Source organism: Gorilla gorilla, chromosome 3 (assembly GCF_029281585.2).
Source record: "Gorilla gorilla gorilla isolate KB3781 chromosome 3, NHGRI_mGorGor1-v2.1_pri, whole genome shotgun sequence".
Lineage (NCBI taxonomy): Eukaryota > Metazoa > Chordata > Mammalia > Primates > Hominidae > Gorilla > Gorilla gorilla.
This window is the reverse complement of record NC_073227.2, coordinates 90,598,181-90,610,284: the sequence shown is the minus strand read 5'-3', so window position 1 is coordinate 90,610,284 and position 12,104 is coordinate 90,598,181. Positions and strand designations below refer to the sequence as shown.

Here is a 12,104-nt window from a genome sequence, read left to right as displayed (position 1 = left end):
ACCATATTTTATCTTTTATACCAAATATAAAAGATTTGTACCTCTCCCTTCCACCTATTTCATCAGCAGAACCCAAACAGAACTCCCAGGTAAGAAAACCCACATGTAAGAGTTTGTATGGTTATCCTCCCAGGATTGAGAACTAGGCAGAGAAGAGTGGACTGCTAATGAGGAGCAGTAGTCACACCTGGCAGCTGTCACATCTTTGCACAACGGGTCTTATTGTGTGGCCTTTCCTTCATTGTCCCAACTCTTCAGGCTCTGGGCTCCTTATTTGTTCCCTTTGCTTTATCAAACATAGGCCCATGACCAGCTCTACTGGGAGACCCTGAATGTCTCAGCCCTGTATTTTTTTTTTAAATCCTGTCCACTCTCTTTAAATACACCCTTTATTAATTTTTTTTCCCATAAAGGGTCTCTGTTTCCTTCTGGGAACCTGTCTCATCAACTGTTGGTAGATGATAAAATATAGGATAGAGTGGTAGTCATAATGATAGCAATAGGTGCATATTACTGCTCAAATACTTTATTTATTTGGTGTGCTGGTTAGATCAGGGTTGGTTCCATCAAAATCATTGCAGTTTATTTCTTCTAAGATATCAGAGCAGTTTGGAAAATATCACTTATTGCATGTTCAACCAAAAATGGCAAATAGTTTTTGCCAAAAACTTTTAAAGGCTGGGCTGCTTAATATAGTTTGGTTGGAAGTCGTAACTTGGACAGTGGCATTGAGCAATACTGTGTGAGGAGGGTTGGTGAGAATTTGAGTAGTATTTTCAGTAGATACTGCGGGGGTTGCTGCTGATATGGAGGTGGCAGGCTCTGGTGTTGAAGAGATAGGTACTGTTGAGGAGCTGATCGTCATTGTGGGTTTTGTGGAAGTGCTGGTGGTTGCTGTTGCAGTGGTGGGGGGATTTGTGGTGATTGTTGTATCTGCGGTGGTGATATTTATTTGGGGCTCAGGGTTAGAGATAGGAAGGTAAATAGCAAGAAAAAAAGGAATAGGAGGAAATGGGGGTTTTAATATCCTAATAGGTCCTACATAGTAAGGTCTTAGTGGGAAATGTAGGTTTGGATAACCCGGAAAGAGTCGAGGTTGTCTAATAGATTCCAATGGAAAGAGTTGAGATAGAATGACTGCTTGGCTAAATCGAGAGAAAGAAGATGGTGGAACTCGCCCTGGGACAAAGGGAAGAGAAAGTGGTGAATTAAGTCTTGAGCCATAGGGAGGTGGGGGACTTGGTGGAACCCATCTTGGCCTGTAGGGTGGAGGTGGTGGCAGCTGGCCAGGTAGATATGGTCTTCTGGAGAATCTTTGACTCTCACTGGGCTGTGGAGATAAAAACAAAGGTAAAAAACAAAATTTCTAAATTTGATCATTTAAAGTTCAAACATTAGGATATACTATGTATTAGTATGTGTACTATGTAAACATTAGGATATACTAAGCCATAAGTCATATATTTCACTGAGAAAATAACTTAGAAAAAATAATGAATAGAAAATTTCCTGTTTATTCTGGATGCCTGGGCAATCAAAGAAAAGTAGAATAGTATTAAATGAGAAAAAACAAAAAAAATGGTAACCTTGCTATCTGACCTGTAGGTTTTAGGGAGGGAGGGACCAAATCACCTTGATTATGTATAAGAAAAGACCACCTTTGAATGTAGTTTCAAGTGGAGGTAAATACCCAGGTTGACTATCTGGGAAAATTCTTTCTTACTTCATTCTAAGAATTCAGTGAGATTCCAGACTCTGAACCATTAATTGTATAACTATTACATGCAACACTTCTTTCTAGGGACAAAGAGAAACAGATTTAAGACTCTGCTTATGTGAGTCTGAAATCAGTGGAAGATATAACCCTCCAATGACAATACAGGGCAATACAACAAAAAGCCTACGGAGCTAGTATAGTATGTTGGTTAAAATTTAGACACTGGAGTCTGATTGCTACAGCCTCCTAGAGCCAGTCCTACCATTGTTAAATGCTAGCTGGGTGACTTGCTTATGGTTATCTCTGCCTGTTTGCTCACTCCTCAACTGGTTCTAGAAATAGTTCTTACCATTTATAGTGGCAGATAGGATTATACATAATCTATGTAAAGTGCTTAGACATAGTAAGGTAGAGTAAGGGCTCAGTATAATTTTGAGTGATTTTGTACTCTATTAATAACAAGCATGGCTTGTAGATGGTAGCAATTCAAGAAATAATTGATAAATATTGTAACAATTTTAGTAATTTAGACGAAAATTTTAATTTTTATCAAAGAGAGAGGACTAATTGCTATGTAGAGAAGATGGCACTTGAAATGAGGATAAAATAACAGGGTAGAAATGAGGAGGAAGAAGCCAAATTAGGATAATATCATAAACAAATGAACAAGGTCAAGAAAATATAGGTTCTATTCTAGCGACCATCAGAAGACCAGTTTGCCTGAAACAAAGCTTTAGGAAGGTGCAAAACTCTAATCATTCCCATACAACATTCAACTCCTTCCTGTGTCTCTGCCATATTGCCTTCAGAAACATCAAACTTTTGGATCAACTCTATGCAAACTACCTTCCCTAGTCCTACTTCCATGGTGATGAACATTGCTGGAGAATGCCACAATCTCTAATGGTAGCAACACTAGAGAACTATAGTGTCTGTGTTTGTCTGGTGCATCAGCACTGCTAAATCATTTCCTCCCATTTTCCCCAAAAGGCTATCTTCTCAGCATCTATACCTCACTTCTACTTTTCTTGCTCCCCTCTACACCCATCAGAAGATGATCTTGCCTTCTAATTCACATAATTTAGGCCATGATACGTGAGAACTTCTTCACTTTCCTGCCCTACGCCTATAAAACTCATAAATATCTTGCTGTTCTCTCTTCCTGTTTAAGACCAGTCTCTTCACCTGTGTTTTATATCTACATCTTCTCTGTCCCTAGGGTCTTTCTTCTCTTTTATTTTTGTAAAATAAACCTCTTTCTAATCCCTGGCTGTATTCTTCCAGTCTATAATATTGATTGATATCTCATGTATTAAAGAATCTCATTCTTAACCTAGGGTACCCTTGAAGCTTTCTTTATTAGCTTATCTCTCTCCATTCCTAGCCAGATAGTAAGGAAGCCTGGTTTAGATTTTCTGTTTCCACTTCTCAATTTCCCTTTTATCTGGTTACTGTCCCCATCACACAACTTAACTGAATCTCTTACAAAGATCAGTGACAACTCAAAAATTCCAAGTCATTTCAGAGGGAGCCATAGTCATGTCTTGGTCACATGATCAATTCCTCTGTGTACTTTATATCTACATTTTCTCCCTTTCCAGGGACTGTCCTGTCTTAGTCATCACGTTTTATTCTTGTAACATAAACATAAACACATTTATTTGGGTTATTTCTGGGCTATTGTTCCATGGACTTCCAAACCACTGGCTATCCAGGATCTTAGGCCTTATGGCCAGAAGAAGAAAAATAAGCCACATTAATAAAATTCTCTTTCTCTTTGTAACTTGAAATAGGAAATATTAAGATATCCTACTTAGAAGTAGGAACTAAAATATGAATATTGTGAGATGAGAGGAGCCAGACAGAGGCTGGAGCATTAATAAGGGCCACGTGCAAACTAAGCTATAAGGACATAGGGACTGTGAGTAAAGAGAGCACATCTCAGGGAGGGAACAGTACAGAGAGAAGCAGGGTTGCCATGAGAAGCAAAGACCGGTTTTTAGGGCTGCCTGCTTTTGCTGTGCCAGTTCTACTTTATATTTATTCTTGCATTGACTTTCTTATTTAAGGAAGGAAGAAAACATTTATTGAGAACCTGGCCAGGCATGTTTCCTTCCTTTAAGGAAAAAGGAAGTCAATGCAAGAATAAATATAAATTAGAACTGGCGCAGCAAACTAAGGCAGCCCTAAAAATGCAAGAATAAATATTGTGAGTGGAACCCTGTTCTTTGCAACCAAACAAAAGCCTATACCGCCATCCAATCTCATCTTTTGCCACTTCTTTATCCTCACTCTGGCCATGTAGAACTAGTACTAGTTCTTTCAACATAATGAGCTCTTTCTGGTAGTCCCTGTGCCTTCATAAAAGCAGTTCTCTAGCTGAGAATTTTTCACTCCTGCCCTAATTTCCATTCACCTGGCAAGCTCTTCCTTCAAAATGTTTAAGTGGCTCCACTCCCCTCCCCCAATAATTTGATATGATAATTAAAAGAATTGTACAGAAAATATCTTTATACAATATAAAATCAGCCAAAATTTTACTTTTGTAAATCTTTTATTGGAGACAAAAGCAATCACTTTTTTCACAGTGATAGTAATTGTTTTGATATTTTTCTCCACTTTTAGGCCATGTGCTATTTTACTGCTGTTGAAGGAATAAGTGTATCTTCTTTAGCTTTGTGTCTTTAGTATCTTAGTCAGTGCCTGGCATCTTTGTGAATAATAAAAGGTATGAGGAATTCGAAGTAAGTTAGGTATCTTTATTCTTTTTGTTGCTTTAGCACTTCTATTATAATACTTATAGTCACTTATTAATATTATATAATGTAGTAATTATTAACTTCTTCAAACAATGTCTCTGTATTGTTTATCATTCTATCTCCAGTTTCTGGCACGTTGGAGGTTCTCAGTACATTTTTTTTTTAAACTGGGTCATGCTCTGCTACCCAGGCTGGCATGCAGTGGTGTGATCTCAACTCACTTCAACCTCTGTCCCCCAGGCTCAGGTGATCTTCCCACCTTAGCCTCGCAAGTAGCTGTGACCACAGGAGTGCACCACCTAACCTGGCTATTTTTTTTTGTATTTTTTGTGGATATGGGGTCTTGCTATGTTGCCCAGGCTAGTCTTGAACTCCTGAGTTTAAGCAATCCACCTGCCTTGGCCTCCCAAAATGCGGGGATTACAGGTGTGAGCCACCATGCCTGGCCATGTTCTTAGTAAATGTTTTTGAATAAATGAATGTGGACTCAAATGAAATTGTGATCTTAAGTCATGGCTGCTAACATTAATGAAGATATAGGTGTCAAGAGGAAAAAAATTAAGTTTTAATCCTTTTGAGTTTGAAAAGTCATGGAAGTTTGTAGATGCAGATTGAAATCTCAGAACTGGAGAAATAGATTTGGAAAGCACTGTTGGGTCAAAGCAATAAGTAAGAAAGTAATGAAGAAGAAATGGCTGAAGACAGAAACTTGGGTATCAATAAGAGAAAGGTGAGCAGCCAGTGAAGGAAAATCAGAGACAGGAGGAAACCCAGATGGTACAGTGTCATGGAAATTAAGTTCAAAGTGAGTTTCATTGAGCTGATCTCTGGACCCTAAGCAGAGGTGGGGAGAAATCATGTGAAAAATTACACCTTACAGCAAATAGCTGACCCCTGACCTCCATTCTTATTATTTTTATCTTTTCCTATTCTCTTAATACAATTTTTCACTAGCTAGTTTCCCTCGTCCACTGGCCAATGGTGGTGAACGTTATAACCCTAGACAAAGACGAAAATGCCTTCTTAAGGAGTCTACATTTGGGGGGATTACCTTCACAAATGATAAGCTTATTTGAAACAGAATACAGAATTGGCTATTTCGAGTTTCATTTTCCTTATTTGTTAAGAGAGGATAATAATAATAATTGTCACACTGGATTTCTGGAGAGATTAAACAGTGTACTTTTGTAATATACTTCTTGGCATATATTAAACACTCCATAAGTGGTAGCTTTAATATTATTATTATGCAGCCCACCTATATTTAAATTTGATTATATTCTCTCTGTAGTTTTAACATTTGATGGTTTAAAATAATCAAAAATGATTTAATGTGTGAGTTCCATGAGGGCAGATATTTTTAAATTTATTATTATTTATTTGTAAAACATTTAAAGAGCATAAATGCAATTTTGTTACATAGATATATTGGAGTTAAGGTGCGGGGAGGTCAAAGCAGGGTCTTGTAGGTAGGGGTGAGGACTTTGTATCCCCGCCTTCTAAGTCTTATGGAAAACCATTAGAAGGTTTTGAACAAAGGAATGATATGGCAATATTTACTTTGGAAAAACATCTTTCTGGTTGTTGTGTGGAGAATAAACTGCAGGGACAATAGAGAAAGCAGAGAGATCAGTTATTGTTGCCACAGGTAGGAAGTGATGATGGCTTGGCCTAGAATGGTAGCAGGAGGGTGGTGAGAAAGGGTAAGATTTAGATGATGTTTTGAAGGCAGAGTGGGCAATATTTGCTGAAGGAGTGGATCTGGGAGTTGATAGAGTCAAGGATGATTTCAAATTTTTTTTGGCTTGAGCAACTGGATTTGTGCTCATAGATGGAGAAAGGGTAAGAGGATGGTGTCCTGGGAGACTCTGACATTTAGAGATCAGGAAGAGGAGATGTGTCTGGAGAAGGAGACCAACAAGGAGTCGTCATTGAAGTAGGAGAAAAATCAGGAGAGTGGAGTTGAGGAAAAAGAAAAAACTCTTTAAGTAGGAGACTGATCATGTCAAATACAATTTAGACATAATTATCGTGGGGACTGAAAGCTGACCCTTACGCCTGGCCATTTTGAGTACAATTTGACAAATGTGGTTTCATCCAAATGATGTGGGCAAAGTCTGCTTGGAGGAGGCTTAAGACAGAACAGGAAAAGAAGTGAAGATGTGCAGAGGCAACTTTTTCAAATGGACCATGATGGGAGCCATAAGATCAGTGGAGTATGAAAACAAACATATAAATGAAATTACCTCATATTTATGTGCTAGTAGGAACAATCAATAGAGAGAAGGAAAAGTTGCTGATATTTAGATTTAGAGTAGATAATTGCAGGATAATTGCAGGAATCTCCTTGCTTAGGGGAGAGGATGGGATCTAGTGTACAAGTTGAGGGGTTGGTCTTAGAATATATTGGGTTGATTTTAGTTCATCCCAGATAATAGAAGAAAAGGCAGAAGATAGGCAAGTAGATCAAGGCAAGTTAAAATTTTGTTTCTCCATTCACAAGTTATGTGAATTTGGGTAAGTTATGTAACCTCTCTGTTACTTTTCTTATCTTTAAAAGAGAGAAAGTAACAGTATCTACCACATGATGTTCTTTAGAAAAAATAATTAAAATGACATAATTTAGCATAGTATTTTGCATGCACACAAACATGCAAACATGTTTCAATGAAACATAAATATTTTTTGCAAACTCATGAATAATGTTGGGTTAATTTTATGATTATTTTGTAAATGAAATATCGGGTTTTTGCATGCCATATTGCCTTGTTCACTGTCTCTGTAGACTGGGAGTTAGCAAACTAAGGCTGTAGGCCAAATGTAGTTTGCCTGTTTTGGTAAATAAAGTTTTACTGGAACATAACCATGCCCATTCGTTTATTGTAGCTGCTTTCAAGCTACCTCAGCCAAGTTGACCACTTATTACAGGCCCACAGAAGCCTACAATATTTGTTATCTGGCCCTTTTCAGAAAAGTTTGTCAATTCCTGCTCTGGCTATTATTACCAATCTATCTTGTATCCTCTGACAGTCATATACCCCTTGAAGTTAGAGGTCATGTTTATCAGTGTTTGTATCCTTCTTACACTGTAGGTGACTTTAAGTAAATATTTATGGATGCCGTTCAGATATTTTAGAAGTTTCATTTTTTTTCTCGAAATCATTATGGATGATGGAAAGCAAGAGTGTGTGGGAAGAGACGGCATCTTTCTGAGGTTTTGTACTGACTTCATGTACTAAAGTTTTGCATGTCACTCAGTGTAAAACTAAGGCTCTGCAAAAGCCCATGAGACCTGATGCAGCCTCACCCTCCTCTAACTCTCTAGTATCACCTCCTGCTCCTCTCTTCCCATCTCACTCTCTACCAGCCATGCTAGCCTCCTTATTCTTCACACTAGGCAAGTGTACCCTACTCCAGACTTTGGAACTCCCTGTTTCCTCTGCTTGCATGGTTGGCCTTTTCACCCCCTTCAGGTCTTTAATCAAACGCCATTTTCCACTGGGCTACCCTATCTAAAATCACATCCTTGTTCTACCTCCTCCTAAAATTCCTTCTTCCCAAATTTTCTGCATTACATAGTCAGTTATTTTGTTTATGGCTTGTCTTCCCCGAGTAGAATATAAGCTCCATGAGGTTAGAAACTTTTTGTCTGTTTTGTTCACTGCTGTTTACCCAACATCTAGAATAGTGCCTGGTAAATAATAAGTGCTCAATAAGTATTTTGGGTTGAATGAATTCCCCATATTTGGTGATAAGCAGAAATTTCTCTTACTTGATTTCAGAATGCCATTTCCTTCCTTGCACCTGGCAAGGAGCGTAAGGCTTTCCCGTGACAACATTTGAGCATTTATACAAACCCGTAAGAAGTCCTCAGCCTTTCTCTGATTTCTCAGTTGACCAGGGCCTTGTTACTCAAAATGTTATTTGCTGACCAGCAGATCAGCACCAGTATCACCTGGGGGCTTGTTAGAAATGTAGACTTATGGGGCTCAGGCAGACCTACTGGATCAGAGTCTGCAGTTCTACAAAATCCCTAGATGATTTGTGTTCCTGATAGAGTTTCTAGAGTTTGTAGAGTTTTGAGAACCACTGGCTGTCTTCGGTTATTTGATATCTGCTTATCGTTGGTTTAGTTCAGGCTAAAGGTTTTGCTTTGCTTTTGGTAATTATTTTATCATAGCACTTTCTGTAAAGTATTTTATTTATGTTCTGTTTTTAAGTTTATTTTACTTTTTACTTTTTTTAAACTTCTATTTCCTATTCTTAAGGATTAGAAACTGCCAGACTGACAGCTTAACCAACTGACAGCTGACAGCAGTTTAGTGGACAGATTGTGCTGCAAACAGAGGCTTCTCTAAGTTAGGGATGGCAGGTATTGGCAAAAATGCTGTCGTTACTCATCTTGTGAGCATGGCAGATGTCCTTGTCCATCATGAGATACATTACCTTTGAGCTTACACTTGGCCTATTATCCATCCCTGTGTCATACTTCATATAGCCTATCCAATGGCATGAATGAACAGGTAAGACTCTGAAACCTATTTGTTATTACTTGGCGTCAACTACACAAAGGCCCATTCACTTGTTGTGTCATTCCCCTAATACTTATTGAGGGTTTGTCTCATGTTCAGCTCTGTGCTATGTAAAGGAGCATCCCAAATAGTTCCTGGGTTTTTGTGAGGTTTGGGGGTAAAACTGTGCTCCAGAGTACACTGTAAATATACAAATATGAACTGTTATTTTTAATTTAAATCCTAGATAGTCCCTGTCTCATAAAAGATAATCTCTGATATATTGAAAGTTCTAGATGCTAAGTACAATAAAGTTTCTTTATTTAGACTAACACTTAAGACTGTTGTTAAGATTTACCAACTTCTCATGAGACAATGAATACAGCAAGAAATTTTTGCTAGAGTGACATTAAAATTATGTCGTGTGGTTCTTGTTTTCTTATATCCAATAATATTTAATTCTAACATGAGAAAATTTATGTATTAAACTCATTTTTTTTAGGACATGGAATCCTCTGCTTCTTATATAAATGGGATTCTATACTCTTTCAAGAAAAGAATTTAAGTTACATTTGTCTTGCAATTCAGGCTTCTGGAATAAAAATATGCCATTAATTCATATGAATCCTCAAGATAGATGCTTTATGTAGGACTCCTCAGAAGTTGTCTATCCTCAGTATGAAACAGAAGGTTGTAGATAGAGAATCAAAGACAGCATTTCGTCTATTATCGTCTCTGAGAAGTATTCTAGTCAACAACCTCTATTTCATTTCCCCAAATTTCTCAAGTTTACTTGATCATGGATCTTCCTTTACCTTCTAATCTATTGTATAAAGTCTGAATTAGTGTTTATTAATGTTAGCAGAGAAGTCATATTTGTCATATTTGGGGAATTCTACCAAAAAAAGTGGTTTATTCCAGAGTAATAAATTTGATAATTAATTGTAATTATTGACTTAGGTTTTTTCATATGATGGATTGATTTAAGTTGAATTTACCTTGAAAGCTCCCTTTATATATTTCATGCAATTATAACATAATAGCTTGAGAAGTAAATTTCAAGAAAATTTACTCAAGGGGTCTCAGATTTCAGCATGAGTAAGAGTATCCTAGAATGCAGGTTTCCAGGCCCCAAGATCAGCTATTCTTTTTTTCTCAGGTCTGGGATAAGGTCTGGAAATGTTCATTCTTAATAAGTGGATCAGGTGTTTCTGATATAGGTATCTCATGGAGTATAACACTCTTCTATTTCAACCTCAGAAGTATAATTTTTTTATACAAATGTTATTACATAGCACTATATGCTTCAGAACAATACAGATGTCATTAAATATCAAAAAATGCTTCAGAAAAATAATGCTACTTTATCTGACAGTGTCATTCCTAGGGTCTATTGATATTTATTTGTTAACTAGTTTCTCTTAGGTAGATACTATATTATGAAAAGAAGACCTAATCTATGAAGATCCCAATTTGGAATTCGACTTTGGGATTTCTGTGTCAACCACCACTAGGCCCAACACACAGTGGATTATCAGTAATTACTAAGAAATGAGATAAATAGGGCTCTTTCTCTCCTCGCAAGCCCTCCTAACCCCAACATATGCTAGGGAAAGTGATCTTACTCTGAAATTCGTATTATGCTGTGATGTTTTTGGCTATGGCACTTATCACTTGTTACTTTGCATTATATATTTTTGGATCTCCTATAGAGCTTTAACAAATGATTTTCAAAAGTTTGAATTAGTGTAAGTGCTTCTTGAGTGAATGACTTCTTTTTCTGTTTTTATTTTTTTCCCAAGTGAGTAGCACTTTAATTTCCAGTCAGTTAAAGGAATATTTTAGTCATAATGAATATATTTTCAGGCATCAGAAAGACTTCCTGATTTTAGTTTTTATAAATATTTTCAATAAAAAACTATTGTACAATCAGCAATCCTTGCATTGATATATCATATTGTCTTTTTAGAAAATTTATCATGAAGCTCCAACTGTATACTTTTTTATTCCCTACAGCTTTTAAACATTTAGTAAGCTTAAATTATATTTTTATGACAATTTGATGGTAGTCCTTTTGAAAAAGAAATAAAAAGGAAGAGATGTCTCTAAATAAGAGCTAGCTCTCCTAGATACTACCTGCCCTGTGTCCTCTTCCTGCAGTCCACTGTCCCTTCATGCTTAGCAACCGCTGACTAGATGGTTAGTCATAAATGAGAAAGGAAAAGGAAAGTAAGAGCAAGTCCATAATGATCAACAGCCTGACACTGTGTTTTTATATACAGGACAAAATTCTTGGTATCAAAACTTTCTTTGAAATCATGATTAACAATAAATATAACAAGTAAATTTAGAATTGAGGGAACTTACTGTGAAACATGAAATAAGAGCCAACAGGCCCAAGAGGAAAGTTAATTTCATTCTTTAAAGTTGCTCCTACAAACAGGCCAAAGATTATCCACAGTTAGCCAAATCGATCAACAGTGTTTTTCAGAAAAAAAATTTTAAAACATTTTAACACTTGTTATGTAAAATGATGAAGAAACACCAACATAACCTTTAAAGATATGCGTGATATTTTGGGGAGAGGAAGCAGCATAGATGCACAGCAATACTGTCATGTTTGTGATTTTTTTTTAAATGGTGGCACTTTATTTTATGAAAGATAATTTTCAGATAACTGTTGAAAGTACATTTTAAAATTAAAGTATTTTTGGAAATTCCCTGTTGCCTTTAGTGGTGACTACTTTGCAAGATAACTAATTAGGGTATACTTTTAGTATGTTTACTTAAAATTAGTCAAAGCTTGCAGATTTCTATAGATTTGTGACCTAAATATTGTCAACGTGACACGACTATTGTAAAAAATAACTTCTTAATACAATTATTGTGTTATTGTTATTAGATCTGTCTGAAGCAAAAGAAACCATGTAATGTGTATTTTTCCTTTAACATCACTCTACTGAAGTATTATTACTTTGATATTATTTTTTTCCAAGTTATTCCAAAAGTCAATTATTGTCTATCAGTGTGTGAATTAGAAAAAAGAGGTTTTTGTCCTAATTTGTTTATAATTTTCAACAATATATAAGAAGCACATGGCACCCTGGGTTCTGGGAA

General features: G+C 36.5%; 1 protein-coding gene across 1 annotated transcript; it reads right to left on the bottom strand.

Moving 5' to 3' along the window:
• Positions 1-510: 510 nt before the first annotated feature.
• On the bottom strand, positions 511-11,405 carry LOC101149238 (uncharacterized). The gene is made up of 3 exons (XM_019025886.4): positions 11,355-11,405; positions 11,124-11,179; positions 511-1,330 (listed from the first exon to the last, which is right to left on the bottom strand). Exons 1-3 carry the CDS (start codon positions 11,403-11,405, stop codon positions 1,054-1,056), a joined length of 384 nt encoding a protein of 127 aa, XP_018881431.1. The 3' UTR covers positions 511-1,053.
• Positions 11,406-12,104: the final 699 nt, after the last annotated feature.